Source organism: Pan troglodytes, chromosome 1, assembly GCF_028858775.2.
Source record: "Pan troglodytes isolate AG18354 chromosome 1, NHGRI_mPanTro3-v2.0_pri, whole genome shotgun sequence".
Lineage (NCBI taxonomy): Eukaryota > Metazoa > Chordata > Mammalia > Primates > Hominidae > Pan > Pan troglodytes.
Genome location: NC_072398.2, coordinates 249,732 through 276,778, shown reverse-complemented (window position 1 = coordinate 276,778; position 27,047 = coordinate 249,732). Strand labels below are relative to the sequence as shown.

Here is a 27,047-nt window from a genome sequence, read left to right as displayed (position 1 = left end):
CCTGATGCTACCAGATTTGTCTTCCTTAATCCGTGTTGTCATATGCGGGTCAGCAAACACTCATTGATCATCTGTGGCGTGCTGGCCCTCTGCTCATGCTTCAAGGGATCAATTGTTCATGAGTAGGACAAGGCCTGTCCCTTAAGCTATGGGGGAACAGTATTCATCTGACTATAACAACAGTATCAACATGCAGGAGGTTGCGCTGCAGCATAGACATGTCCCCAGGACTGAGGACAGAGAGGGGCATTCTAGCATAGGTTTATGGAGATGGCATTTGACTAAGGTTTTACAAATTAAAACAGAGAAGAGGGTAAGAGTTTTCCAGGCCAAGCATGGCAGGTCTAAGTACACTAATTAGGGGACCCCCTGAGCAGAGCTCAGAAGAGTGGTACTAAGTGACCTCCAAAGGAAGATTACAGCAGTAAAGGACCTTGAGGGCCATCCCTGGGCGTCTGTTCTGATGATATAGGGACACTAAAGGATGGCCAGGTTCCCAAAATGCATTTCCGGAAAGGAATACTAGTAGCATTTCCTAGTAGAAGATATTAGGGTCAACATTTGGACAGGCAGTTCACCAGGAAGCTCATGGAGAGGCAGCTGGCAAGCCGACCAGGAGTAACCCCTATCCCTGGCATTGCGACTTTGGGCGTATCATTAACTTGTGGGGTCCTTACCTAAAATACAGGATAAATGCTCATATTTCCCCTGGCAGGGTTGTGGTGAGGGTTGAGAGATAATAGGTATCCAGTCTGGCCTCACTTAATAAGAAGGCGCTAACTTAACTACGGGGATGGCTGCCGCGGCCCCGTCCGCGCCGGGCACCGGCTACCGCGCCGGAAGCACCGAAGGGTACACCCGTCTGTGTCCCGCCAGCGGCCGCGGGAAGAGCTGCTGGAAGACTAGACGGTGGACCGCCTAGCTCCCGGGACTCCGCGGCTGGGGGCTAAGGCGCGCAGGGCTCGGCGCCCTTTCCTCTGATTGGGCGGGACGAGGCCCAGGGGTGGGCCAACAGACAAAGCGGGAGGCAGGAATTGGTTAAGCCAGAAGAGAGGGCGGGGCCTTGGCCCGCGCGGGAGGCGGGAGTGGAGGCCCCCGAGGCTTTCTCTTTTAGCCCCGCCTGCTTCCCGGCTCCAGCTGGGGCCGGAGAGGCTGAGTGGTTGGTACGCTGCTCGCTGGCCTCCCAGTCTTCCCAGCAACCGGTGACACTGCCCGCGCGAGACTGACCACTAGCCGACGCGGGCGAGAGGGACAGGAGCGTGACCTCCCCATCCCGAGGGGCCGGACGCTCGGGCGCCTCCCCGCTCCCCCCACTCGGAGGCCGCGCGCGCCGTTAGCCCCTTCCTCGCTCCCCCGCCCCAGTCCCGCAGTCCGGGAGGCGGGGGTCGGCAGCCGGCTGAGTGGGAACCGCGCGGTGTCTGAGGAGGCAGTCGGCGACCGGTGAGGGGACTGAAGGGCAGGGGAGGGCAAGGGTGGCTCGGGGCAGCAGTCCTCAGCTGTGGCTAGTCTTCTCCCATCTGCCTCGGGCGACTGGTGTCTGCGGCGGTCGCGAGCGCCGCCCGGGCTGCGAGTGACGCGGAGATACTGCGGGGCGAGCGATTGGCCGGACGCGTCCGCGCGGCCTGCTCCTCCCAGGCCTTCCCCTCCGCCTGTCCTCGCTGGTCCTCCTCGGGTGACCTTTTCGGGGCTGGCGTCACCACGACAAACGTCGCCAGGCTGAGCCGACTTAAGGGGGCAACGGCCGCCACCGGGTTCTGGCAGCGTTAAACGCTCCCCACTACGTTTTTGGTGCCCGGTCTCGCCCTCCAAGTCGGCTGGCGCCACGGGCAAGGGGCTAGGGTAGGCTCGGGGTTGGGAAGGGGCTCGCTCAAAGAAAGTTTGCCCAGCAACTTGTGACGCGCGCCGACTGAGGCGCCCCAGGATTGGCTGCGCTGCTGTGGGCCACGGAAAGCGACCTGTTCAGGTGCCGTGTTCCGCATTCGCGAATAGTTGTGCTTCGCTCTTAAGTACCAGGCACCAAGTCCCCAGATGAGTAGCCAGCTTCCCTTCTTTCATCTTGGAGCCCACAGTTCGCGCAAGTGGAGCTATGGAAGGCCCATGCTGTGCTGTTCTAATCATGTGAGGGATTCTTAGGGGTTGAGGGGGAAGGACTGAAAACGGCTGCAGACCGTTTAGGATGCCTGGAGTGGAGACAGGAGTTAAGCCCCTTACTCAGAGTCGCTCTTAAGAACTGCCCAGGGCCGGGCACAGTGGCTCATGCCTGTTATCCTAGCACTTTGGGAGGCCAAAGTGGGAGGCTCTCTTGAGCTCGGGAGTTCAAGACCAGCCTGGGCAACATGGTGAGAACCCTCGTCTCTACAAAAAAATAATGATAATAATAATTAGCCGGGTGTGGTAGCACCTGCTCATAGTCCCAGCTCCGCAGGAGGCTGAGGCTGGAGGGTTGCTTGAGTCCAGGAGGGCGAGGCTGCAGTGAGACAGTGATCAAATCACTGCATTCCAAGCTGGGTGACAGCAAGACCCTGTCTCAAAAAACAAACAAACAACAACAACAAGAAGGACTGTCCTAGGCAGAGTAAATCCTAAGCACCGGGCAACCGCAATTCTCAGTGTTAGCAATTTTTTTTTTTTTTGAGACGGAGTCTTGCTCTGTCGTCCAGGTTGGAGTACAGTGGCGCGATCTCGGCTCGCTGCAACCTCCGCCTCCTGGCCTCAAGTGATCCTCCCACCTCACCCTTCCCAGTAGCTGAGACTACAGACGGGCGCCACCACACCCGGCTGATTTTTGTGTTTTTCGTAGAGACAGGGTTTCACTGTGTTGGCCAGGCTGGTCTCGAGCTCCTGACCTCAAGTGATCCGCCCGCCTTGGCCTCCCAAAGTGCTGGGATTACAGACGTGAGCCACCATGCCCGGCAAGATTTAGCAATATTTTGACCTTTCCATATGAAACACTATAATAATAGCTTTTTTAAATTTATTTTTTTGGGATGGAGTCTCACTCTGTCGCCCAGGCTGGAGTACAGTGGCACTATCTCGGCTCACTGCAACCTCTGCTTCTCGGGTTCAAGCGATTCTCCTGCTTCAGCCTCCCGAGTTAGCCAGTACTACAGGCGCGTGCCACCATGCCTGGCTAATTTTTTGTATTTTTAGTAGAGACGGGGTTTCACCATATTGGCCAGGCTGGTCTCGAACTCCTGACCTCAGGTGATCTGCCCACCCCGGCCTCCCAAAGTGCTAGGATTACAGGCGTGAGCCACCGTGCCTGGCCAACTTTCTTTACTAAAGTTTTCCCATCCAGGAGGATCAGACACTCCAAGTCTGCTGTCTAAGATCAGACAGCTAGTAATGGGAGGAACCAGAATTTGGATGCCTCTCTGGTTCTGCTACACAGGTTGCAGGTTCAACTAGTAAACCAAAGCAGAATATTTGTATGTGCAGTGCACAGTGCTGTGGAGGATATGATGACTGTAGTCAGAGTATTTGTATGTGCAGTGGATAGTGCTGTGGAGGATATGATGACTGCAGTCAGAGTACTTGTATATGCAGTGGGTAGTGCCGTGGAGGATATGATGACTGTAGTCAGAGTATTTGTATATGCAGTGGGTAGTGCCGTGGAGGGTACGATGACTGTAGTCACAGTATTTGTATGTGCAGTGGGCAGTGCCGTGGAGGGTACGATGACTGTAGTCACAGTATTTGTATGTGCAGTGGGCAGTGCCGTTGAGGGTACGATGACTGTAGTCATAGTATTTGTATGTGCAGTGGGCAGTGCCGTTGAGGGTACGATGACTGTAGTCAGAGTATTTGTATGTGCAGTGGGCAGTGCCGTTGAGGGTACGATGACTGTAGTCAGAGTATTTGTATGTGCAGTGGGTAGTGCTGTGGAGGATACGATGACTGTAGTCAGAGTATTTGTATGTGCAGTGGGCAGTGCTGTGGAGGGTACGATGACTGTAGTCAGAGTATTTGTATGTGCAGTGGGTAGTGCCGTGGAGGGTACGATGACTGTAGTCAGAGTATTTGTATGCAGTGGATAGTGCTGTGGAGGATATGATGACTGTAGTCAGAGTATTTGTATGTGCAGTGGGTAGTGCTGTGGAGGGTACGATGACTGTAGTCAGAGTATTTGTATGTGCAGTGGGCAGTGCCGTGGAGGATATGATGACTGTAGTCAGAGTATTTGTATGTGCAGTGGGTAGTGCCGTGGAGGGTACGATGACTGTAGTCAGAGTATTTGTATGTGCAGTGGGTAGTGCCGTGGAGGGTACGATGACTGTAGTCAGAGTATCTGTATGCAGTGGGTAGTGCTGTGGAGGATATGATGACTGTAGTCAGGCCCTTTCCTCCAGGGACCTAACATTTGGGAAAATTGGATTCCTGACTAATACATCACTTTTAAAAAGCACTGAGTATCTTCTGTGTGCCCAAGTCCTTGCTAGGCCCAGGGAAGGTGCGAAAGACCTTATAGTCCTTTCTCTCTGATCTGGGGGGCTCTGGCCACTCTGGGCTTCAGTGTTGCCTGTGTCTCAAAAGGACAGGACAAGCTCCCACTATGTATGTTCTCTCCTTGTCTACATCCTGTTGCCTGTGTCTCAAAAGGACAGGACAAGCTCCCACTATGTATGTTCTCTCCTTGTTTACATCCATACCTTCTCTATACTTCCCAGATTTCACAGGAAAATCTTTGTGAAACCAAAACTTTCAAAAGAATGTATTTGGGCTCGGCACGGTGGCTCACACTTGTAATGCCAGCACTTTGGGAGGCTGAAGCAGGAGGATCAACTGAGGCCAGGAGTTCAAGACCAGCCTGGGCAACATGGCAAAACCCCGTGTCTGCTAAAAATACAAAAATTAGCTGTGGTAGCTCGAGCCTGTAATCCCAGCTGCTTGGGAGGCTGAAGCACAAGAATCGCTTGAACCTCGGAGGCAGAGGTTGCAGTGAGCCGAGATCACACTGAGATGGCGCCACTGCACTTTAGCCTGGGAGACAGAGTGAGACTCTGCCTCCAAAATAAAAAGAATATGTTGGCTCATGATCAGACTTGAGCACTTGGGCTGAGAGCAAACTGTCATTCCTATTTCCACCAGCTCCTTAGATAGAGACTGAATCTGAAGCTGGAAGGAGCAACTTCTTTTGAAGTATTGGATTTTGTTTCTTTATGGGGGAAGGAAGCAAGGAGGGGCAATTCTGGTGCTCTGAATTCCGTTCCCCATCCGCACCTCCTAGAATAGGGCTGAAATCTGTCCAGAGTGGAGAGGAATCCCTGCTTCCTGTTACATTCACTGACTAATAGATGCTCCTTCCAGCTTCAGATTCAGTCGGACATGTCTAAGGAGCTGGTGGAAACAGGAATAACAGTTCGCTCCTACCCCAAGTGCCTAAGTCTGATCGTGATCCAGATACATTCTTTTGAAAGTTTTGGTTTCACAAAGATTTTCCTGTGAAATCTGGGGAGTGTGGAGAAGGTATGGATGTGAACAGGGAGAGAACATACATAGTGGGAGTTTATCCTGTCCCTTTGAGACAGGATAGCCCACGCTGAAGCCCAGAGTGGCCACAGCACCCCAGATCAGGGAGAATAAAGCTGAGCAATGAGTACGAGGGAGGTGTGGAGGCAGGGGTAGCCTCTCTGAGAAAGGGTAGAGAGTCTTGAATGAAGGAGTGAGAGAGCTTTGCCAGTAGAAGGAATTGTAGGTGGCAAGGCCCCAAAACTCCCTCCTGAAGGCCAGGGAAACTTCTACTCCACACTCTATCTAGAGTGGGGAATGGATAGTTTGCTTCTATCTCATCTGGATTTCAGGGCAGTCTAGGGGTATCACAGAATCCTGGAGACAGCAGCATCACTCAGATCCTGAGGGGTAAGAATACAAGGAGAAGCCAGCAGAAGAATCACCTCTCCTGATGCAGCTACAACTCCCACCCTCCCACTGCCAGTTCCTGCCCCTCTTCTCACGGAGACCATTCCATTCCTGGGTCAGGGCCCCACGATTAACACAGCGCACACAGAGCACTCCCTGGGGCGCCAAGTGCTGGTTCTTGGGGTTGGCATTTTACCCCCTTGTCCCCTGGCTGCCTGGTGCTTCCCTGTGAATTTCACAGCCAGGTCTGTCCCTGCTGCTCACTGAGCTGCTGCAAGCCTCCTGGGGCCTTTAGGAAGGGGCGGGGCTGCCCTAGGGAGACTGAGAGATGGGCTACGTGGCCTGCTGACTTACTCCTGTCCCTAGACCCACCTGCGCACTTGTGCTGGATGACTGGACGAGCCTGTATAGGAAGCCCAGGTCACATGGGGGTTACTAATAACACCCACCTCAAAGGACTACTGGGAGGACGAAAGGGAAACACACGTACAAACGTGAGAATTCTTGTGTGTTAATACCAGTAACAACTGGTATGTATGGTTCCACCTTCTGAGAGTCGCAGTGAGAGAAGGTTTTGCGTAAGTCACAACCCCAAGTCCCTACCAGGTCTAGGTGTCCAGTTTCCAAAACAGCAGGTGGACTTTTCTGGAGAGGGCAGCTGGGAACTAGGGCCTTGGAAAATGAGAGGAACAGCTCTCCTCTGTGCTTACTGAAGCTCTGAAGGTCAGACAGGGTCAGTGACCTTTTCTCAGCTAAAGCCCTCCAAGGACTGAGGTGGGCCAGCCTCCTTTCAAATGTTCCAGGATTTGGAAAGGCCATTTGGACAAGCACTATTCAATAAAAATAAACTATAAGCCACATTTATAATCTTAAATTTTCTTTAAAAATGGGTAAAATATATTGTGATATATTTCATTTAACCTAATATATCCAAAAATATTTCAACATATAATCAATGCTAAACATTATTAATGAGGTATTTTGCATTCTTTTTTAATACTAAGTCTTTGAAATGAGAGTATTTGGCTCTTACAAATCAACTCAGTTTGAACCAGCCATGTTTCAAGTGCTCAGTCACCACATGTGGCTCTGGGCCACTGTAGTAGACAGCATAGCAGGGAACAGTTCCCCTCAGCCCTATTCCCTGCTGCCCAAACCAGGTTTACCAACTCTGACTTCAAGATGACCACTTGTTTCTTGTGAATCATGACTTTTTGAGGTCTTTTGTCCCACCCCAGAAATGCTGGCATGGCAGAACAGATAACCAGGGAAGAAAAATCTTTATTCTGATTGAAAATAAGGATTTTCAATTATTTTATTTTCAATTATTATTAAGGAAAAAAATGACATATGAAACTCAGAAGTTTATCTTGCCCCTATTATAGATATTGGTTTTTCCATTAGCTTATCTTCCTTCTTAGTACCTGTTTTGTTTCGGGTTTTTTTAGTTATATGTATAGTATTTGTTTTAAATGCTTGAAAGGTACTTATATACTTTATTCAACAATGAGAATTTTCACCAATTCACACGTAATTTCCCCCTTCCCTCTTTCCAAACTTTCCTGTACTTTTTTTCCAAAGTGAAAGAAATTTGGTGGTATAGCAACTTTAAAACTCACACTCAATCAGGAGAGTGAGGATTAGGATGATCTAGAAGTCAGTCTTTTTTTTTGGCACAGTAATAATTTTTCTTTCAGGTTTCCACTTCAAGCATGACCCTTTTGCCTGTGGGATGAGCTCCAGCATGGGGTGAGGTACAGAAGAGAGACTTGAAGAGCGTGCCTTGGGACTCAAGCGCCAAACCTGTACCCTAGCGAGTGTCCTACTCCGCATCCGTAATGGAAGGAAATGGTATTGTTGTTTATATGCCGTTTAAGTGTGCACGTTGGTATTTGTGCATTTGCCTTCCTTGGGCATGTGCCCTGGGAGGCAGTGGCCTGGGAGAGGGTGGGCTCCTAGACACATGGTTTGAGAGGTGCCATGGTCTCCAGATACCCGAGGAGGAGGCAGAGCACTCAGTGGGGCATGAGCATTGCTTTCTTTGGCATTTGGGATCAGCCACTGAGTCTCCAGGAAGTTTTTATTTTCAGGAGGGCAAGCATTCCTCTGAACTGACATCTAACTAGAATCAGCAGCCAGTGTCTGGGTCGAAAGTCCCTCTGGAGGAACAAAGGAGCTCTCTAAAGTCTACTCCAGCCTGGGCGTGATGGCTCACGCCTGTAATCCCAGCACTCTGGGAGGCCGAAGCGGGTGGATCACCTGAGGTCAGAAGTTCAAAACCAGCCTGGCCAAGATGGTGAAACCCCGTCTCTACTAAAAATACAAAAATTAGCCAGACACAGTGTCACGTGCCTATAATCCCAGTACTCAGGAGGCTGAGGCAAGGAGAATCCTCGAATCCGGGAGGCAGAGGTTGCAGTGAGCCGAGATGGAGTGACTGCTCTCTAGCCTGGGCGACAGGGCGAGACTGTCAGAAAGTCTACTCTAGAGCTCCTGCTTGCATTTTTTGTTTAAAAATCATACTCTTTGTATAAGATGTCTGGGATTTAAAATACTCTAGAGCTTCGCCCCACCAAAAAAAAAAGTGGAGTGGGGGTGTGGATGAAACAAGAATGGTAAAATGGTGACTGATCTGTGATACTGTTCAGGTTTTCATATTTTAAAATGTCCATTAAATACCCTCCTCCAGAAATCATTTCCCTCCCTTTCTTCCCCTGCTCAGTTGTAATTCACATTTTCCCTTTTACTTTATCTCTACTGGGCACAGCACATCTTACTCCAGAGGCACAACAGGGGGACATCCCATGCGGCTACTCCTGCCCAGCGTGGTGGGGCAGCAGAAGCTCCAGAGCCCAGACTTGCAGGTTTGCTATTTTCACTTTACCCCATTTGTATCCAAAATATAAGGACCCTGTATATGGGGGTATTTTAACCAAAGTTCTGAGTATTTATGATGAACTTTCATCTGCTAAGAAGAAAGTGACAGCTGACCATTTTGTTTGTGTCCTCTCCCGCATCTGTTGAGCGACAAGGGGCTATACTGTACTAGCAACTAGACCTAATCTCCAGTAAGGCTGGAGACTGACCCATGGCCCCTGAGAGAAGTCGTCAGTGCTGAGGCCAGGTGAGGAGGGCAGCCACATTGTGCTCTTGACTAGAGGGCATGTGAGGTTCTGTGCACGTACTACAAAGGCTGACCCTGTTCCTAGACAGCTGCCCGGAGCAACCTGTCAGAAGAATTCAGGGATATCATGTGAGACAAATAGGATAATAGAGCAGATTTGGTCTCCGTAAAGGAGTTTTTCTGCTACTCCAGATTCTCAGATTCCTGTGGCTGAGACAGTGAGGAAATGCTGCAGAATGTTCATAAACAATATGTTTTTCTTGATCAGATTCATCATATTCAGACCTTCACAAACAACTTGGATATCCTGACAATTATTATAGAGTGGATGCCCCTTGCTTCTCCCCAGCCTTTCCTGAAAATGGGAAAAGTGTTCTTGGATAATGCCACCAACTTTTAATAATGTTTTTTGTGAATTATCTATGCTCCCGTTTTTACCCCTTTACTGGGTCCTGAGTTGCTCTCTCAACTTTGGGGCTGTATACTGGCATGGGGTAGTGTGTTTATCAAGTGCTGTCCAAAGCCAAGGAACAATATTTTGGGGTTTCTCAAATACCTTCCCTTGGCCAGGGTCTGAGCCCTTTGCCTAGGCTGTTGCTGCTGGACCTGTTTGTGCTTCATCACATTACCCGCTTTGTTCTTCCAGCCCAAGTCTGGCTGGGTTCATGTCAGTGACTCAGGAAAGCTGGGTTTTGGAGGAAGGCGTTGGTATAGTCTAAACGCAGGGGACTCCTCACTGCCCCATCCTGCCTTGGTCATTTCCTAATGCATCCCCAGACAAGGATCCCCGTCTAAGGCCAGCGAACAGGCTTGGCGTTCCCTTCCCTCAGAGCAGTGTTAATGGTTCCCAGGCTAAATGCAAGCTCCCCTTTGAATCCATTCCTGTTTGTTCTCCAGGACACTTGTAGTTTCCCTCCTGCCCTTCCAAGTGGCTCAAGGACACCCCCTCCGTATTTCCGGGATGCCCATGGCTTTGCTTTGTCTTGGGGAAGGGAATCCTGGAGATGGACTACCTAAAGAAGTTATAACAAATAGGGAGTTCGTGTTCCCCTCTCCATTCCTTAGGAGCTGCTGCAGAGGCTCACAATGACCTTCTCCCCACAGGCTCACGGTGCAGGGTGAACCTGGCCACAGCTCACCCTGGAACAGCCACAATGTCTGCCCCTTAGAGAAGAATCCTGAAATCAGACCAGTTTTTGCAGCCTCCCCCTGTCCTCTCTGTTACAGTGCCCTTTCCAGGCCTTAAGTAAAACTTAGCTGCAGCGTCAGGAGGTGGACCCCAGAGTGTGAGTGGCACGCTTCCCTGTGAACCCGTCCTCACCATGTTTGCCACATCTGGGGCAGTGGCAGCGGGGAAGCCTTACTCGTGCAGCGAATGTGGCAAGAGCTTCTGCTACAGCTCAGTGCTGCTGCGACATGAACGAGCTCACGGCGGTGACGGCCGCTTCCGTTGCCTAGAATGCGGTGAGCGCTGTGCACGGGCTGCTGACCTCCGAGCGCACAGGCGCACCCATGCTGGCCAGACCCTCTACATCTGCAGTGAGTGCGGACAAAGCTTCCGCCACAGCGGCCGTCTTGACCTACACTTGGGCGCACACCGGCAGCGATGCCGCACTTGCCCCTGCCGCACATGCGGCCGGCGCTTCCCGCACCTCCCGGCGCTGCTGCTACACCGGCGCCGCCAGCATCTGCCAGAGCGGCCCCGCCGCTGCCCGCTGTGCGCCCGCACCTTCCGGCAGAGCGCGCTGCTCTTCCACCAGGCGCGGGCGCACCCCTTGGGGACAACCTCTGACCCTGCTGCCCCACCCCACCGCTGCGCGCAGTGCCCGCGAGCCTTCCGAAGCGGCGCCGGGCTGCGGAGTCACGCGCGCATCCACGTGTCTCGGAGCCCCATGCGACCCCGTGCCTCAGACGCCCACCAGTGTGGCGTGTGCGGCAAGGGCTTTGGCAAGAGCTCTACGCTGACGCGACACCTGCAGACGCACTCGGGGGAGAAACCCTTCAAGTGCCCGGAGTGCGGCAAGGGCTTCCTGGAGAGCGCCACGCTGGTGCGCCACCAGCGCACACACACGGGCGAGAAGCCGTACGCATGTGGCGACTGTGGACGCTGCTTCAGCGAGAGTTCCACGCTGCTGCGCCACCGGCGCAGCCATCAGGGCGAGCGGCCACATGCGTGCGCCACTTGCGGCAAGGGTTTCGGGCAGCGCTCCGACCTGGTGGTGCACCAGCGCATCCACACGGGCGAGAAGCCCTTCGCGTGCCCCGAGTGCGGCCGCCGCTTCAGCGACCGCTCGGACCTCACCAAGCACCGGCGCACGCACACGGGCGAGAAGCCCTACCGCTGCGAACTGTGCGGCAAGCGGTTCACGTGCGTGTCCAATCTCAACGTGCATCGGCGCAACCATGCCGGCCACAAGCCACACAAATGCCCCGAGTGCAGCAAGGCCTTCAGCGTCGCCTCCAAGCTTGCACTGCACCGCAAGACGCACCTGGGCGAACGGCCAGCGGAGTGCGCAGAGTGCGGCAAGTGCTTCAGCCACAGCCGCTCGCTGTCACAGCATCAGCGGGCCCACACGCGCGCCCGCACCGCTGCCGCCGTTGCCATCCAGTCCGCAGTGGGCACTGCCCTCGTCTTTGAGGGGCCGGCTGAACAGGAAAAGCCAGGGTTCTCTGTGTCCTAGTTGAGGGAGGCTTACTGAGGCTTCTCTAAAGGAGGTTGGGCAAGCACCTATATAGTATCACGGGGACAGTTGAGGCAACTCGTAGATGGAGATTTGGGAAAAGACGATGTGGCCTCCTACCTTTCCAGTTTCTGTTGGCAGCCCTTCACCTAGCCTCCTGCCTCGCCTCTACACCTACTACCCTGTCGGCCCTTTTGCCATGCTGTCCTCGTATAACTCGGATTCTCTCCTCAGGTGTAGGTGCAGGGAGTCAGGGAACCCTTAGACTCCCCTGTGTGCAAGAGCCCAGGTGTTGGTGTGTCCCTTTAATGCTACTGTGCTCTCTGGTGTTTCTGATTTTCCTGCCTTTATTCTGTCTTCTCTTGTCCTATCTCATTCCAGCCCACATCTTCTCCTTTCCTGATTACTTTTGTTGTCCTGCCTCTTCAGGTAATGGTCACAGATTTGGCTGTAGGCACGTTACCAGCCCTGTGGCTTCTTGACTCTTGGTTCCCTGTTAACTCTGTTTCTGAGAAATGTGGGTATGGAGGTGGGTGGGAAAGCTCACTTCCATGAAGGATGTCTCCATGCTAGGAGCTGCCTGCACCCTGGCAGAGGTGGCCAGTCACGTGAAGGTGGGCAGGGCCCTTAGCATGGCCACACATGTCCCCAGGGCAGATCAAGGGGCCTCTCAGAACAATGTTCCCCAGCCGGGTGAGGAACATTTTCACTGGGGCCCAGGCCAAAACCACGTGGGTCCACAAAGCCAGGCACTGCCAAGCGGAGCATGAGGTTATTTCCCAATCATGGGAGCCACCAGTAGGGAGAGGGCAGGATGGAAAATCCCCTGGAGCTGGTCAACTTTTTGCTCATGGCTAGTGAAATAAAGTTGTTTGAGTACTAGATGCCAAGTGCCGCCTTTGTCAAACCTAAGGCTGCTGACCAGAGTTCGGAAGTGATCCAAGAGCAGCTCCATTCAGTTCCAAGGTCTCTTGTACCTTCCCAAGGCAGCTCAGTGATCTTGCATGGAGGACCACTTGATTCCACACTAAAAGGTAAGACTTCAAGGCCTACAGATTGGGTTTTCTCTGTTAATGGCAAGTACAAGATGGCTCAGGATCATATGCCCCTATTTCTGCTCCAGCCAGTCGGCCAGGAGTGACCCAGCAGTCTCCAGATTATCCCCGCCTGCTCTATTTGAGTGTAAGGGTGGGTGTCTTACTCCACAGGAAAGGGCTGCAAACCGTCAAAGTGAGTCTGGAAAGGGTCAGAGGTGAGGGCCTGCAGAGAGAGAAACAGGCCCTAAGCTGCACCTAAGCTGCATTCTGGTACATGGTTTCAAAGGGATCTAGGATTTCTGCACCTCAGGTGCCAAAACACTTGCTCTGCCCACACATGCCTGCATAAAATACTGTTTATTTTGTCCTTTAGGAAGACTAAAGTAGTCCAGCTCCCCTACAGCCCAGTCTTGCCCCCACCCTGCACTCTGTCGCCTCAGTTCCTGGGGACCAAGCATCTGGCGTTTCTCAAGCAGACCCTCTCCTCGTTGCTCCTTTTCAGTCCCTGGAGTCTGGCTTCCCAAAGCCAAAGCTGGAGGAGAGCTCATTGCTGAGGAAGCAGGGTTGGAGCCTGAGGAGATGCAGAGGGCCTGGACCCCTCGCTGGATCCCAGAGGCCCAGGGGCAGAGATGCTGGGACAGGGCTCTAGGGGACCACTGGGTGACTCTTGAGGGGCTAGAAGCAGGGCTGGGTGACTTTTGCTACGGTGGGCTGCAACACTGTCTGGCTTCTCAAAGCGCTTGCCGCAGAATTCACAGGGGAAGCGCAAGGCAGCCACCGTCTCTGCATGCTTGCGCTGGTGCCAGTTCAGGGACGCCTTCTGGCGGCAGGTAAACCCGCATATCTCACACCTGGAGTCAGGGACAGAAGAGGGAAGGAACAAGCCTCAGGCCATCATGACTTCCCTAGGGGGTTCCTCCTGCTCCCCACTGCCTAGGTGTCCTATATGCCTAGCTTCCAGACTCCACCTCCTCCCTTCTGGCCCCTGGCCCTCAGACCCCACCCCAGCACTCACTGCAGGGGTTTTTCTCCAGTGTGGATACGTCTGTGGATGACAAGGTTGCTGCTAGTGCGGAAAGACCGGGCGCAGAACTCACAGATGTAGTCCCGGGTGTCTGCAGGCATATGAGGGACACTCCAGCATCTGCCCCCACCCTGTGGCCCCTCCTTGGCCCACCCCACCCACTGTCCCTCACCAGAGTGCACCAGTATTGGAGGTCAGGAGGCTCAGGTTCTAATTTGTTGTTACCCAAATCATGGAGCCCGTCTGGACCTCCCTTACCTGATGGGTCATGACAACCAAGTAAGATACGAACCCAGCTAAAAGACTTCATTATTGTCCACCCCAGCCCCTGCCCGCCAATCCCACTCAAACCAATGAACTCCCGATGGAAGTGCACCACCCCACCTCAGCCTCTAGGCTGGTTCTTTCTCAAAGGAGACACATGGAATGGAGAGCTGGGTCCTTATGTATGAATTGAAGGCAGTGGGCAGCAGCCAAGCAGAACCTTGGAGTCAGCGATGGGAATTAGGATTGAAGCTCAAGGCCCAAGGACAGACCCTGGCACCTGGAATCATCTACCACCTATTTAGGCTTGCATATCCCACCTGTCCCAAACCCTATCAGTGCCCTGTGGAACTACCTGTCTGCAGGCAGCCAGTCCCCTCTCCTCTTTTTCCCTGAGCCTGCACTCCCTGCTTGTTCCAATAGCAACTGCCTGTTGCCCATGGTCACTGTGTGGCAGCAGCTCTCACAGGCTGCTGTGGTTTCTCTAACCCACCAAACCTCAGGGTCTACAGTAAAAAAGGTGTCTGTGCTTCTCACGGTGCCCTTTAGACCACCTCTAACATCCCCACCTCTCTGAAGACCGCACCATCAGACCACACACACACACACCTGCAGCCTCCTCCTCTGGCCCCATCACTCCCCCTCCATCCACACAACTCTAGGTTCAGCCCCTCTACTCCTGTCAGCCACTACTCCTGCTGTCAATCAGCACTCCAGCCCTCTGTTCCCTCACCTCACTGACCTCATCGCCCACCCTCCTCAGCCACCAGTCTCAGGCCACACCCATGCACTGCACCACTTCAGAAATTGCTATTTCTTCTAAGATACAGTGGGTTAGGAGGAGAAAAAAAAGAAATTGTGATTTCAAACATCCTGGTTCATGCCAGGGCCTCCAATCTTGTCCTCTTGCTATGATAATCCCATGATTCCAGGCCAGTCCACTGGCCCCACCATCTTCCCTCTGAGCCCCTTCCCCGCTCAGCTACATTTCCACAGCCATCTTTGTTGCCTTCTTTCATTCACACTACCAATCTTCCTGTCCCTCTCTCCGTCAACTGTACTTGCTTGGTTAAAGCCCAGCTCAGGATAGACACAACTTTTGGTCTGTTCTGGGCCTGCACATGTGTACTGTAGGGGGCACAATCTGCCTCTTGGCCACTTTTTTCATCTAAAACCACAAGTCTTAAGGCCGCCTTCTTGCCCTACTGTGTCTGCATTTCCCTCATCAGTTCACTTTTCCAACCTTCTAGAAATACAGAAGACATTTCACACCACCTCCTTTCTCCACCAGCCTCCAACACCCCCAGCCTACTAGCCTTATTCAGCACTGCTCTTGTTTCTAAAGTCGCCAAGAAACTAGAACACCCACATCTTCTGCCCACCAAATCCACTATTCAACTTGCATCTGTGTCTATATAAACAACTGCTCAAACTGTTCCCCCCGGCAGCCCTCCACTGTGCCCCTCAAGACCAACCCCTTCTCACTTGAGGTCCCCCACCCCACTCTAGCATCAGCAGCAAGCCTTTCTCTATGGAATCATTCCCATCTCCATGCCCTGAGCCCACAGCCTTCCAGCTGGGACTCCATTTCTCTGCCTATCTTCACAGCAAAACAGAGTTGTCCATACTTGCTGTCTCCACTCTGCCTTGAGTGCACTCCGTTCCGGCTATCCCCACAGCTCCACTGCCCCTCTTGTCAGTTCCATCTTGTCATCTGGTGGCTTCACCACTGCCACATCTGGTCTCCTATTCTCAGCTCACATTTGGCCTGTCGCACTAGCAGTCATCCCCCCTTCCTCCCTGGAGCATTTTCTATACTCAGTTCCTCAAATACCACTCTCTTCATCTTCCTCACTACTCACCTGACCTGCCCTCTGATGGCTAGAGTGCCATGACACTCGCTTCCTCTATGTAGGGACACTCTGGCCTCATGGCTCTAAATACCACCCATATGCTGATGACCCACACATTTATATTTATATTTTTGCCTGACATCTCCCCTGATCTCCACATTCACATCTCCTGGATGTTTAATTAGCATGTCTCAAATCAAATTTCCCTTCCCAAGCCCATTTCTCCCTTGTTTTCAGAAAAATCACATCACCTTCTGCCCAGTTGCTGAGGCTGGAATCCTCCAAGTTACCCAACTCCTCCCTTCCCACTCGACTGCAGCCAACCCATCCTTCCCACAGCAGCTCGTTTGGCTCCCTCTGCACACACACTGGCCTCCATCCATTCCTCACTGACTCAGCTGCTACCAGCAAATCCAGGCACCACCGTGCCCTCTTGCACATCTCTGCAGTCATCTCACAGTTGAGTGCCTGGTTCTGCTCATCTGAGGTCCCCCTGTTCACACAGCAGCCACAATGATCTTTTAAAAAGTCAGCCATGTCCCTCTGCCATTCAAGACTCTGCGATGGCACCCATGTCACTTAAAGCAGATGTCAAACTGTCCTGTGGATGGTCTCAGAGGCCTCCATCAACTATGTGACTTCTCTTCCTTTCTCAGCTCCTGGCCTCTTCCCTATTCCTGGAACATGTCACCCAGATACCACCTAAGGGCCCTTCCACAGGCGCTGTCCATAGTCTGTAAGGTACAGGTTTCCATTCCTCACTTCACTTAAGTCTTTGCTCAAAGCATCTTCTCTTTCTACAATAGCAACTCCTCCTTATGCTCTCCTCCTTTCCCTTGCTTCCACATTTCTTCATAGCCCTGTATCACTAAAGTGGATGTCTCAAGAGGGTTAGCGCTGCCTGCTCTGTTCATTGCTGTACCCAGTACCCAGAACAGTTTAAAACAAGCAGGTGCTCAACACACAGGGCATACAGGATGAGGGAGAGTCATCCCTCGGAGGGAGGTGAAGAAACCCACAGAGCGGGAGGTGACAGGACCCCGTAGAGGGGGAGGTGAAGAAACCCACAGAGCCCAGGGTGACGGGACCCACAAAGGAAGGTAAAAGGTCCCACAGAGGAAGGTGGAGTTCCACCACTCACCACTGTGCAGCTTCATGTGCTCCTTCAGGTGTTTCTTAAAGTTGAAAGACTTCCCACAGGCTGGCTCTGGGCAGGAGAAAGACTTCTGGTGGATGTGCTGGTATTTTTTGTGGTGCTAGAGAAGGAAGTGGGTGGTAGGGAGAGAAGAGGCAAAAGGATAGCCACCTTCCACGGAGAGATCAACTGAGCTGACCCGGCAGGCATGCTCCTCTGTCCCCTTCCTGGCCCCTGTGCCCCAGCAGTTCTCCCTGTCATGGCCTGCTCATTTCCTTGAGGCTCAGTCCTCACCTACACCATGAGCACCACACCCATCCCATCCTGACCACTCAACTCTCCTGTCACCCAATTCTGTGCTTTACTTCCATTATCTCACCTCCTTGTCACACTCTCACCCTGCAATGTCCTGCAATGTTCCCTGTACAAAGTATCACTCTGGGTGACACCCCTGGTTCACCTAATCATGAATGCACTATCTGCTGCAGAGGGGAAAGCAGTTTGGGTAAGTATGATTATCCTGTTTGATGTCAGTATTCACGTACAACAGTATCTCCCCAACTGCTTGCTTTTTAATAGTTCACCATGGGTATATATATGATTTTCTTCTAAATCTGCTTTGGAAACACACATACACACACACACACACATGCTCTCAACCTAGAACACTATTAAGGGTAACAGGCTCTTCAACCTTAACGCCTAAATATGAAAGTATTTCTCTTTTCACTGACCTAAGGTGGCATCCTGGCTCACTAAATTGCATGGGCTGTCCCCTTCTTTAGAATCCCATTTTTCCACAGTTAAACTTCCAGGGGCTGCTTTGATCTTCTCCACAACAGACTCCAGAATGTCTGACATGCCCTGCCGAATGCTCTTCTCAGCCTAGAGCTTCCCTGTCATCCCGGGTCGTTTTCCCTTTTCACTTGATTCCTCTCTGTCATCTTCTGTGGGCAGCATTCTCCCCTGTCTATCTACCCTCACCTCACCATCCCAGTGTCTGTGGCCCTCCCCAGCCTTGGTACCTGCTGTGCCAAGTGCTCTGGTTGACTGTAGGGATTGGACCCCTCGCCTTCTGTGCCTCAAATTTCTCAGGCAATGAGATGGGGGACAGGACCATCTCCCAGCCCGTTTCACTCTAGAACTCTCAAGCCAGGATATGTGGCAGCCCAGGCATGGACTCTGAAGCCAGGCCACCAGGCTCAGAACCCTAGCACTAACACACACTAGCTGAAGAGCCTTGAGCAATGCCTAACCTTTCTGTCTGCAAAGTGGGAATAATAGCAGCACCTAATCTATGGGGATATTGTGAGGACCAAAAGACTTTAAACATGTCAAGTACCCTCTGCTTCCTGGTTCTGAATCCTCCCATGCCTTAAGATCCTTTTCCTCAGTTTTTCTTTTAGCCCTTTCCCCCACCCCAGCAGCCACACAGGCCCCAACCTGTGCCCCTCACATTCAAATACTGCCGGTTGGAGAAGATCCTTCCACAGCCAGGGAAGTCACAAGGCATCAGCTCTCTTTTGGCAGCTTTCCTGAGGAGAAGAATGGAGAGGAGCAGCATGACTCCTGCCTGCCCTTCTCTGCCTCCCTCCTCTCGGCCCTCCCCAGAACCCCATCTCCCGAAGTCCTACCTAATTCTCTTGGGGCCAATTTGTGCAGTGTCCTCATCCCAGGCCGGGGTTGGAGCAGACTGGGCCTGACTCCCAGTGCTACGGGCAGCAAAGAGGGAGCAGAGGGCCTCGAGGGAGGGCCACATCCCAGGACGCCCCTGCCCTTTCTGTCTCAGCCATCAGGTTACCTGGCCAGGGCCTCAGTCTGCTGGGCCGCTTGAGGGGTCCTGCTGAGCTGTGGCTGCACCCTGACTTCTGCAGGTGGAGGAGCTCTGGAACTCAATGAGGATGCTGACAAGGCCGGCACAGCAAGAGGACTGGAGAGTGCTGCAGGGGCTGGTGGTGTCTCCCCCTCTTTAGGTGTGCAGGTGACAGGGGAAGGGAGTAGTCTGGGGGCATCAGGCTCACTACTGAAAGGAGAACAAAGAGGAAGATGGCATTAACTTTCTGGGCAGTCAGCCATCCCCTGCCCGACCCTAGCCCCTAAACTGAAAAGATCTCAAACTTGAAACAACCCTACCCCCACCCTAGGCTCCCCATTCATACCTGCTTTCAGCCCTCAATCTCCCTGCACCTGACTTCACCCCTTTTCACCCCCTCAGTTCAAAGCCTCTAGTTCTTTTTGCCTTCCCCAAAACCCACCCTTCCCTCCACACTAACAAACCGTTCCCTCTAGTCTGCAAAGCCATGAACTGCCAGGCCAGCTGCCTCCCTCTCTTGCTCTGCTCATTCTCCCTCAACCCCAACTTGCTCATCTGGGGAGGAGCTGTAGGTCCATAAGCTGGCATCACTGAGCATCTCCTCTTCATCCTCATCATTGTCCTCTTCTTCCTCACCCTCTTCCTCTCCTGGAGGTGGGAAGGTCTCTGGTGGGGGTCCCACCCTCCTGCAGGCCCAAAGAAGGCAAGCCTGAGGTCCTGCTCCCTCATCCTCCCACCTATGCAATTCCGCCTTTTCCCTCCTACCCACATCCTCACCTGGGCAACCTGGCCTCTTGAGTCCTCTCATCATGCTCAGATTCCAAATCTGTGGGACAGGCAAAGTCAAAAGAGAAGGAACTCTGGACTCAAGGGATGAGGACACATAAAGTTCCAAGGTCTGAAGTGATGGGAGACTCCTCTTTTTTTTTTAAATAGAGACGGGGTCTCACTATGTTGCCCAGGCTGGTCTCAAACCCCTGGGCTCAAGCAATCCTCTTGCCTCAGCCTCCCAGAGTGCTAGGATTATAGGTGTGAACCACTGCACCCAGGCAGAGACTTTTAAGAAGGAGGAGGAGGGAGCAGAGGCTATCTGAGTAGGAGGAGTTGTTCTGTTTCAGAGATGATATTCACATAGTTCACAAAACTATACAGTCAAAAATCTCCTTTCCAATACTGTCCCCCATCGCCTACTTCTTCCCATAGGCAACCTGGTTTTCTATGTGCCTTCCAGAGATATGCCATACATTCGCAAGTACTTACACACACACACACATTCACTTTCCCCTTATTTGTATTTTTCACCAATGATAGCATACCATACACTGTATTTTGTTTTGCTTTTCATGCCCAACAGTGTATTTGATGATATATTTGTCAACATAGAGTTTTTCCATTGAAAAAGGATCATTTTTAGAGAACAGGGTTCTGAGCTACAGAAAATGGGAAACCTTTTTCCTCCCTTTTCTCCATAACTCTGCTTTTTTCCAGCCTACCTGCAAGCTCCTGCCCACTCGTGGCCTCGGAACACCAACTTCTCCGAGTAGTATGTGGAAGGGAGGCTGGCTTGGGTGCCTCTGAAGGTGTAGGGCTCAAAGAGGGTCCCCAGGAGAAGGTATGGCCTGCTGAGCACTCCCACACAAGCCCCCCATCTTGGCCGCCAGGCCCCCGAAGCCCGGGCACCAGGCTGCACTCTCGGCTGTGGGCATGAGACAAGAGCACCAGATACTGCAGACCTTTTGGAGGCAAAGGCTCAGGACCTGGAGGGGTGGGGGAAGCAGTCAGGCTGAACTGGGAAGTCTCCTCCTCTTACCCTGGAGAGCCATACCCAGGGAGCCCTGTTCCCTCAAACCCCAGGGCAACCTCAGCCCCAGTCCAATTTATCATTCTTCAGAACCTAGACACACTAGATCCTGAGACATTGCTCCCTTCCCCACCCAGAGGTTGCTGCCATCAAACTACCCTGTGCTCCCCAACTCACCCCACCCTTCCCAAACTTACTCAGGGCTCCCTTTGAAAGGAGGGTGTTTCTGGGTCACCCTGTGGTCCCTCTTCCCTCTGGCTCTCACCCCCTGCCATCCCCTACCTACCTGCACAGAGGACACAGCCTGAAGAAGTGTACCTGCCAGCAGGAGAAGAGGCAGGTCAGGACTCAGGTGGCCAGCCACCCTCAGCCCTGGGCACTCACACATGTAAGGGGCCAGCCCTAAGGGCCGCTATTCGCTGAGACCATGAGGAGGGGAGCAGGACCCTCGGAGGCCACAAGTCACACAGGCCGTCCTGGTAAAGTGAGAAACCTGAGGGTGGAAAAGAGCAGCAGGACAGGCCCTGGAGAGGAGGCTAGGGGCTGCTGCCTGGGTACCCTCCCCCAAGCCCTTCTCCCGGCCCCTAACCGGTCCAACAGGAACTTGGCGAGCTGCGAGTGCAGGGAGAAGCCCAGCCGCTCCTTGAGGAGGCACCACTGCTCCATGTGGCCGCCCAGGCGGATGCGGCACTTGCTGCGGCGCGCGTCCAGCTGCCGCCGCTTCTCCCGCCGCCTGCAGGTCACGTCCACCGCCGGGGAGGAAGCCATGTGCACCAGAGGCTGGAGGGTGGAAGGGACGTCTTCAGCGCCCTGCCGATCTCGGGGGTCGGGGACCCGGCTCCACCTGCCGTTAGGGCCTCAGTTTCCTCATCAGTGAACTGGGGCAAGACTAAACTATTTCAATAGCAGTGGCAGGTGTGGAGCCGAACCCCGTCCTTCTATGATACAGGGTGTTGAAGCTCAGCGCTACCATGTGAGTGTCGTCGGGTGGGAGGCAGGCAGTCAGAAGCAGTCAGAACAAAGGCCTGCGCCCTCCAGTCCACTGAAGTGGAGCTGTGGGGAAGGGGCGAGAGACTTTCACGGGAAATTTCAACTGGGCTGGGGGGGGTCCACACATTTCATCTTGAATAGGGCAGCGGCCTTTACTGGTTTCTAGGGGAAGGAAAGGTCGTGTCCTGGCGTGCAGCTGGGGGCGCTCTTCATAGTTGGGTCGAGTGGCGGTGAGGCCGGGGTCAGAGGTCTGGAGGGCGCCCCCCATCCACCCCATCTTGGGCACCCCCACTTAATGCTGACAGTGAGTGGAGCGGACCAATCCCAATGGCAGCTCCCAGGCTGCCCAGAGCCCCCGTCGCGACCCACCCCCACCCCGGCCTTACCTGTGCGCCCCCACGCGCCCTCACCCCCACTGCGCCTGCGCCTGCGCCTCCCGGGCCTAGCGAGCAAGCCCGGAGCTGCTGGAAGACCGGGGCCCACCTCGCGCGCGCAGCGTTTCTCTTTTAAGAAGAAACGGTGCCTCTCGGCGTCGGCTGCTGTAGCCCGGAACTGAGGCCCGCGCCCCAGAGGGAGGGGCGAGTCGGAGGCCGACGCCGTGCGCCTGCGCACTGGGTGCCCCGCGCAACGCCCGCCGGGAATCGTGGTTCCCCGACTCAAGTCGCCCGCGCGTGTTGCGGAGCTCCGCGGCAGTTGTGGTTGGGTGGCTTCTGTGGTGAGCGTCTGCGCTTGGTGACCAAAGGTTTGAGGGAAAGTGGAAGAGACAGGGTCAGGCCTCCTGTGCTCCAACCCCAGCCCACCCGGCCTGTATGGGGACGTTGCCTCTTCACTTGTTCCCGTTTTGTATTCACCTTCGATTTCCCCCTCACAGTTGCCACCCGCAAACATGATGCAGAATCAGTCACTTTGAAAGACCCACAGAGGGTCCAGCTAGAGCCCTCTGTGGACCGCAGAGTCCCACCAGCTACAGCCCACTTCTATTACCATCAGAATTCCTCCTAAAAGTTGCCTGCATTCTCTGTGTACGCTCACTTCCCATCCTCTTCTCTTCAAATGGCTCTGATGGAGCTTTCCTCCCCACCCAGCCACTGCAGTGGCGCTTCGCAAGGTCACTTGAGACGGTCATATTGCTACATAGCAGCTGTCAGTTCTGTCCGCCTCTCTGCCCTAGAAAGAGCGCGACTATGTAGCTCTCGTCCTCCTCATCTTTATGGCTCCCTCTACATTTTGGGCCCCAGTTTTACTTCTGTGACTTGATATGCTCCAGGTTTTCCACCCTCCTCACTGGCTCCTTCTTTCCTTTTTTTGGATCCATTCCCTCTGTTCTGCCAAAAGATGAAGTGTGCCCTGGCTCAGGCCTTGAACCAGATCTTCTCTCGTCTGCATATGTTCTCCTGGGTGATCTAATTAGTTCCATGGCTTTAAATACACTGATGGCTCCTAGCCTAGCCCTCTTTCAACTCCAGTCATATATCTTACTGCCCGCTTGACTTACACGTGTTAACTGAGCTAACACATGTAAAGAATTTAGGACACTGCCTGGCATGTAGAGAGCACTGACACATGATAGCTGATATTTTCTCCAACATAAATATGGCAAACATATAACTATAACGCCTGTACCCTCCCCCATGCCCCCATGTCAGTAAACTATGTCATCATCCACCCACTTGTTCAGAAAAAAGGGAATCAGCCTTGATTCTTTGCCTTTTATGATACCTAAACCATATACATCAGCAAATCTTGTCAGTCCTGTCTCCAAAAATTTATCTTAAATCCAATCACTTCTGACCCTCTCAATTGCTAAAACCCTACTCCAAGCCACTGGTATTAATTTTATGTAATTGTTGTAACAAATTGTGTTGTGTGTTGTTTTCAGCCACAAACTTGCTCCCTTTACTCAAATTTATTTTCTCACAGTTCTGGAGGCCAAAAATCCAGATTAAGGCATCGGCAGGGCCACAGGCCATTGTAAGGGCTCTAGGGGAGAATCCTTTCCTTGCTTCTTCTAGCTTCTAATGGTGGCCAGCATTCTCTGACTTGTGGCCACGTCACTCCAATCTCTGTCTCTGAGGTCACATTGCCTCCTTCTGTGTCAAATCTCCCTCTGCTTCTCTCTTACAAGGATGCTTGTGAATGCATTTAGAGTCCATCCTTATAATCCAAATAATCTCTCCATCTCAGTATCCTAAGACAATTTCTTCTGTAATTATATTTGCCATATAAAGTAATCGGCTGCACACGGTGGCTCACGCCTGTAATCCCAGCACTTTGGGAGGCCAAGGCGGGTGGATCACTTGAGGTCAGGAGTTTGAGATATGCCTGGCCAACATGGTGAAACCCTGTCTCTACTAAAAATACAAAAAATATTAGCTGGGCATGGTGGCATGGGCCTATAATCCCAGCTACTCGGAAGGCTGAGGCAGAAGAATCGCTTGAACCCAGGAGGAGGAGGTTGCAGTGAACCGAAATTGCACCACTGCACACCAGCCCGAGTGACAGAGCAAGACTCCATCTAAAATAAAATAAAATAAAGTAATCTCCACAAGTTTTGGGGATTAGGACACAGATATCTTTTCTGGGACTATTTTTAAGCCTACCATACCACTATCATCTCTCACCGGGTCTGTGGCTACATCTTCCTAATGGATCTGTCTCCTACTTTAACTTGTACTCTCACAAAGCAGGGAAAATTTCCTCAAAGATCAAATCTTTTGCTTAAAATCTGTGAGTGGTGCAATCCAAAATCCTTATCATGGCCTCAAGGACCTACTTAATTGGGCCCTTGGCTTCTTCTCTGGCATCTTCCGCCAACTTTTCCCACTTTGTCCTCCCACCTTTTTGCTATTTCTCAAGTGTGCCAAGTATCCTGGAGGGAGTTCTTTTGTCTCTGGAGCACTCAATTCTCCCCTCAGCCCCCGCCCCATCCCCCAGCCCACCACCCAGCTGTTCATCTGTTTGCTCCCTTCTCATCTTGTAAATCTCGGCTATAAGATCACCCACTCAGCTATAAAATCCCTCATTCAGAAAGCTCCCTTTCCTCAGTCATGCTCTACCTCACTGTGCCCTATTGTATCTTCTTCATGGCACTTACTTTCTGAAATCATCTCAGGGACTTGTTTGTGTGTTTGTTATTGGTATACGATGATTGTTGACTAGCCCAGCCTTCTCCTCTGCAGCCTAAATATCTCAAATGACATGGTGTCCAAACATGAACACCCTTAGGATGAGCCCAGTGTGTCCTGTGCATATTCCTTTTGATTTGTGGTATCAGTGACTCAACATACTTGTCTGACTAGTGTAAGGTAGGAAGGAAGCTGTCCCAGCTACTTTACTCATTAATGAATGTGTAACTTTTCCAGCTACTTTACTCATTAATGAAAGTGTAACTTTCACATCAAAAGAGCAGGACTCCATCGAGAACAAACTTTATCCTTTCCTCATGGTCCCTTAATAGATATCTGCAAAATCCTTGTGATTTCATCCAAGGGAATGAAAGGTCTTGTAATTCTTGGTTACTCTTAGAATGTTGGGTCTCACTTTGAGACCCAAGAACATTTTTGGTTCTCTTGGTTTGATCTTGTTTAAAATAATAAAATGAAATTACTGCCAATGCCCAGCTCTTCAATAACCGTCTCCAAATAAATCTCTCAGCCTCTCTTTAATTTCTTATATCATCTAGGTAAGGAATGAGCCAACTCTCTCAAAAACAGTCACCAGCCCCTTCCTTTGTAAGTGCTGCAAGGGAGTGCTAACATTTTAAGGAGGGGTTCTCTGTAAACATTGGTTCTCTGCCTTTAGTGACCTCATTGCAGTCTGAGACCTTGAATTCCATCTTAGCATCCCATTACAAAGGCTAAGATTAAATGTGAGCTATTTGTATTTTTGTCACTGTTGAGCTTTACAGTTTACAGACTGCTGAAACTGCCAATTCTTTTATACACATAAAAGGGTCCATGTGGAGGACATATTTATCTTCATAACATTTATTTTTCCTGGACTACGCATGGCACCATAGCGCTCTTCTTATCTCCTGCTTTGGCACAGCCAAATCTAATATTGCTGTACCCTCTGAACTTTTAGTATCTTCTCTCCAAAGAGAAAAACTACTTTCCACTCTCCAGATCCAAGGAGGAATGAGCCAAATTGCTACAGAAGTTGAGTCAACCCACTGCCCTCAAATCCTGAGATGTATTCCCAGTGGGAAAAGGAACACTCCTTCAGGACTTTGTACCCCAAATTCCACGAGACCCACAGACACCCTCAGCCCAGCCCAGCTCCAGGTATTTGCATGAATCCTCCCTCTTTCTCAGCCCTCATCCTCTCAGTGACTGGTGTCTTCATCCTCCAACCAGTCATCATTGCTGGGAGTGCAATTCCGTTTCCCCTGAGCCCCTGACAACTGAAGGGTGGTGCCCCTACCCTGAGTCTGATCATGCCCTAGTGCGGCTGACCTGGGCGCTCTGTGATGCCATGTGGCCCAGGTAGGGTGGGGTGGTATACAAGAGATGCGGTTGCCCTTGCTCCTGGCTGGCCCAGCTGCCTGGGTTGGTCCTGTTAGCTTTGGCTCCGGGCCGGAGGGCAGACGACATGAAGGAGGAGGAAGCCAGCCGCCAAGAGACTCGCCGTGGTAAATTCAGCGTCTGCAGGGGTGCTTGACGCCCGCGACGCTGGCAGCGGAGCGACATGTTGCTCCTGGTGCTGAAGCAGCAGCTGCCCACCCTCGCTGTGGTTGTGCTGATGGCAGCAGCAGCCCGTCTAGAGTGGCCACTGCCGTGATGCTGGCTGCAGCGCTCCATGAAGCAAGTGGAGCCAGGAGCAGCCAGGAGCCCCGCCCTCCCAGGCACAGCTACTGCGGCTCAAGCTGTGGCTGCAGACCCAGGCATCTCTTCACTCTCCAGGGGCTGGGAAGGCCCCCCCTGCCCGCGCAGGCTCAGAAATGCCTGGTTCTGCTGCCTGGTCTCTCCCCGCTCCTGGTTCCTGCTTCACGGGCTCTGAAATGTCTGCTCCCAGTGCCTGGCTGCTCCCTGCTCCCAGTGCCCACTCTCATCTCAGAGCAAAGTTGAGGCCAAGGCCGGCGCTACTGCAACCCGGCCGGGTGTGCGCACACTCGGGCAGCGCTGACATGCCAGCCCCCTGCTGCCTCGGCCCCCTCTGTACTTTGGGCGCCAATGAGCACAGGAGGGAGGCCGAGGTGAGGGCTGAGGGCAGACCAGCACTGATCTGCAGGTGCCCCTCAGCATGAACAGCCTGGGTGCTATAATGTTGTTCCTTCTGTTTTACTTCTAACTGCCCCTTCCTCCTGCTCGCCTCTGACTCTCTCATTGCATAATTTTTCCCCCTCTTTCTCTCCTTCATCTTCTCCCCTTTTCCTTGCCTCATCTCATTTCCTCCTTCTGTACCTAAAAAGTTTGGCATTTGGGCTAAAAAATGAAACAACCATTTCTCTTCAGCCATCTTCCAGCA

At 52.5% G+C, this 27,047-nt stretch overlaps 2 protein-coding genes across 12 annotated transcripts; one reads left to right on the top strand and one right to left on the bottom strand.

Moving 5' to 3' along the window:
- The first annotated feature begins 860 nt into the window (after positions 1 to 860).
- On the top strand, positions 861 to 12,548 carry ZNF672 (zinc finger protein 672). 6 transcript variants are annotated; one of them, XM_016942585.4, is made up of 4 exons: positions 861 to 1,440; positions 7,557 to 7,710; positions 8,627 to 8,723; positions 10,088 to 12,548. In XM_016942585.4, the coding sequence occupies exon 4, from the start codon at positions 10,306 to 10,308 to the stop codon at positions 11,662 to 11,664; it is 1,359 nt and encodes a 452-aa protein (XP_016798074.1). In that variant the 5' UTR covers positions 861 to 1,440; positions 7,557 to 7,710; positions 8,627 to 8,723; positions 10,088 to 10,305; the 3' UTR covers positions 11,665 to 12,548. The 6 variants fall into 6 exon arrangements, with proteins under 6 accessions (XP_016798074.1, XP_016798085.1, XP_054517044.1 ...); XM_016942596.4 differs by having other exon boundaries at positions 1,047 to 1,440; positions 10,211 to 12,548; XM_054661069.2 differs by having other exon boundaries at positions 1,071 to 1,440; positions 9,252 to 12,548.
- Positions 12,549 to 13,043: 495 nt separating this feature from the next.
- On the bottom strand, positions 13,044 to 25,186 carry ZNF692 (zinc finger protein 692). Of its 6 annotated transcripts, none has more exons than XM_063789792.1 (12): positions 22,065 to 25,186; positions 21,181 to 21,371; positions 20,878 to 20,909; positions 20,284 to 20,547; positions 19,568 to 19,616; positions 19,342 to 19,476; positions 18,779 to 19,000; positions 18,612 to 18,689; positions 18,434 to 18,512; positions 16,984 to 17,098; positions 13,717 to 13,816; positions 13,044 to 13,552 (listed from the first exon to the last, which is right to left on the bottom strand). In XM_063789792.1, the coding sequence occupies exons 1-12, from the start codon at positions 22,467 to 22,469 to the stop codon at positions 13,246 to 13,248; spliced, it is 1,977 nt and encodes a 658-aa protein (XP_063645862.1). In that variant the 5' UTR covers positions 22,470 to 25,186; the 3' UTR covers positions 13,044 to 13,245. The 6 variants fall into 6 exon arrangements, with proteins under 6 accessions (XP_063645862.1, XP_063645876.1, XP_016798061.1 ...); XM_063789806.1 differs by having other exon boundaries at positions 21,968 to 22,195; XM_016942572.3 differs by having other exon boundaries at positions 21,562 to 22,135.
- Between the last annotated feature and the right edge of the window lie 1,861 nt (positions 25,187 to 27,047).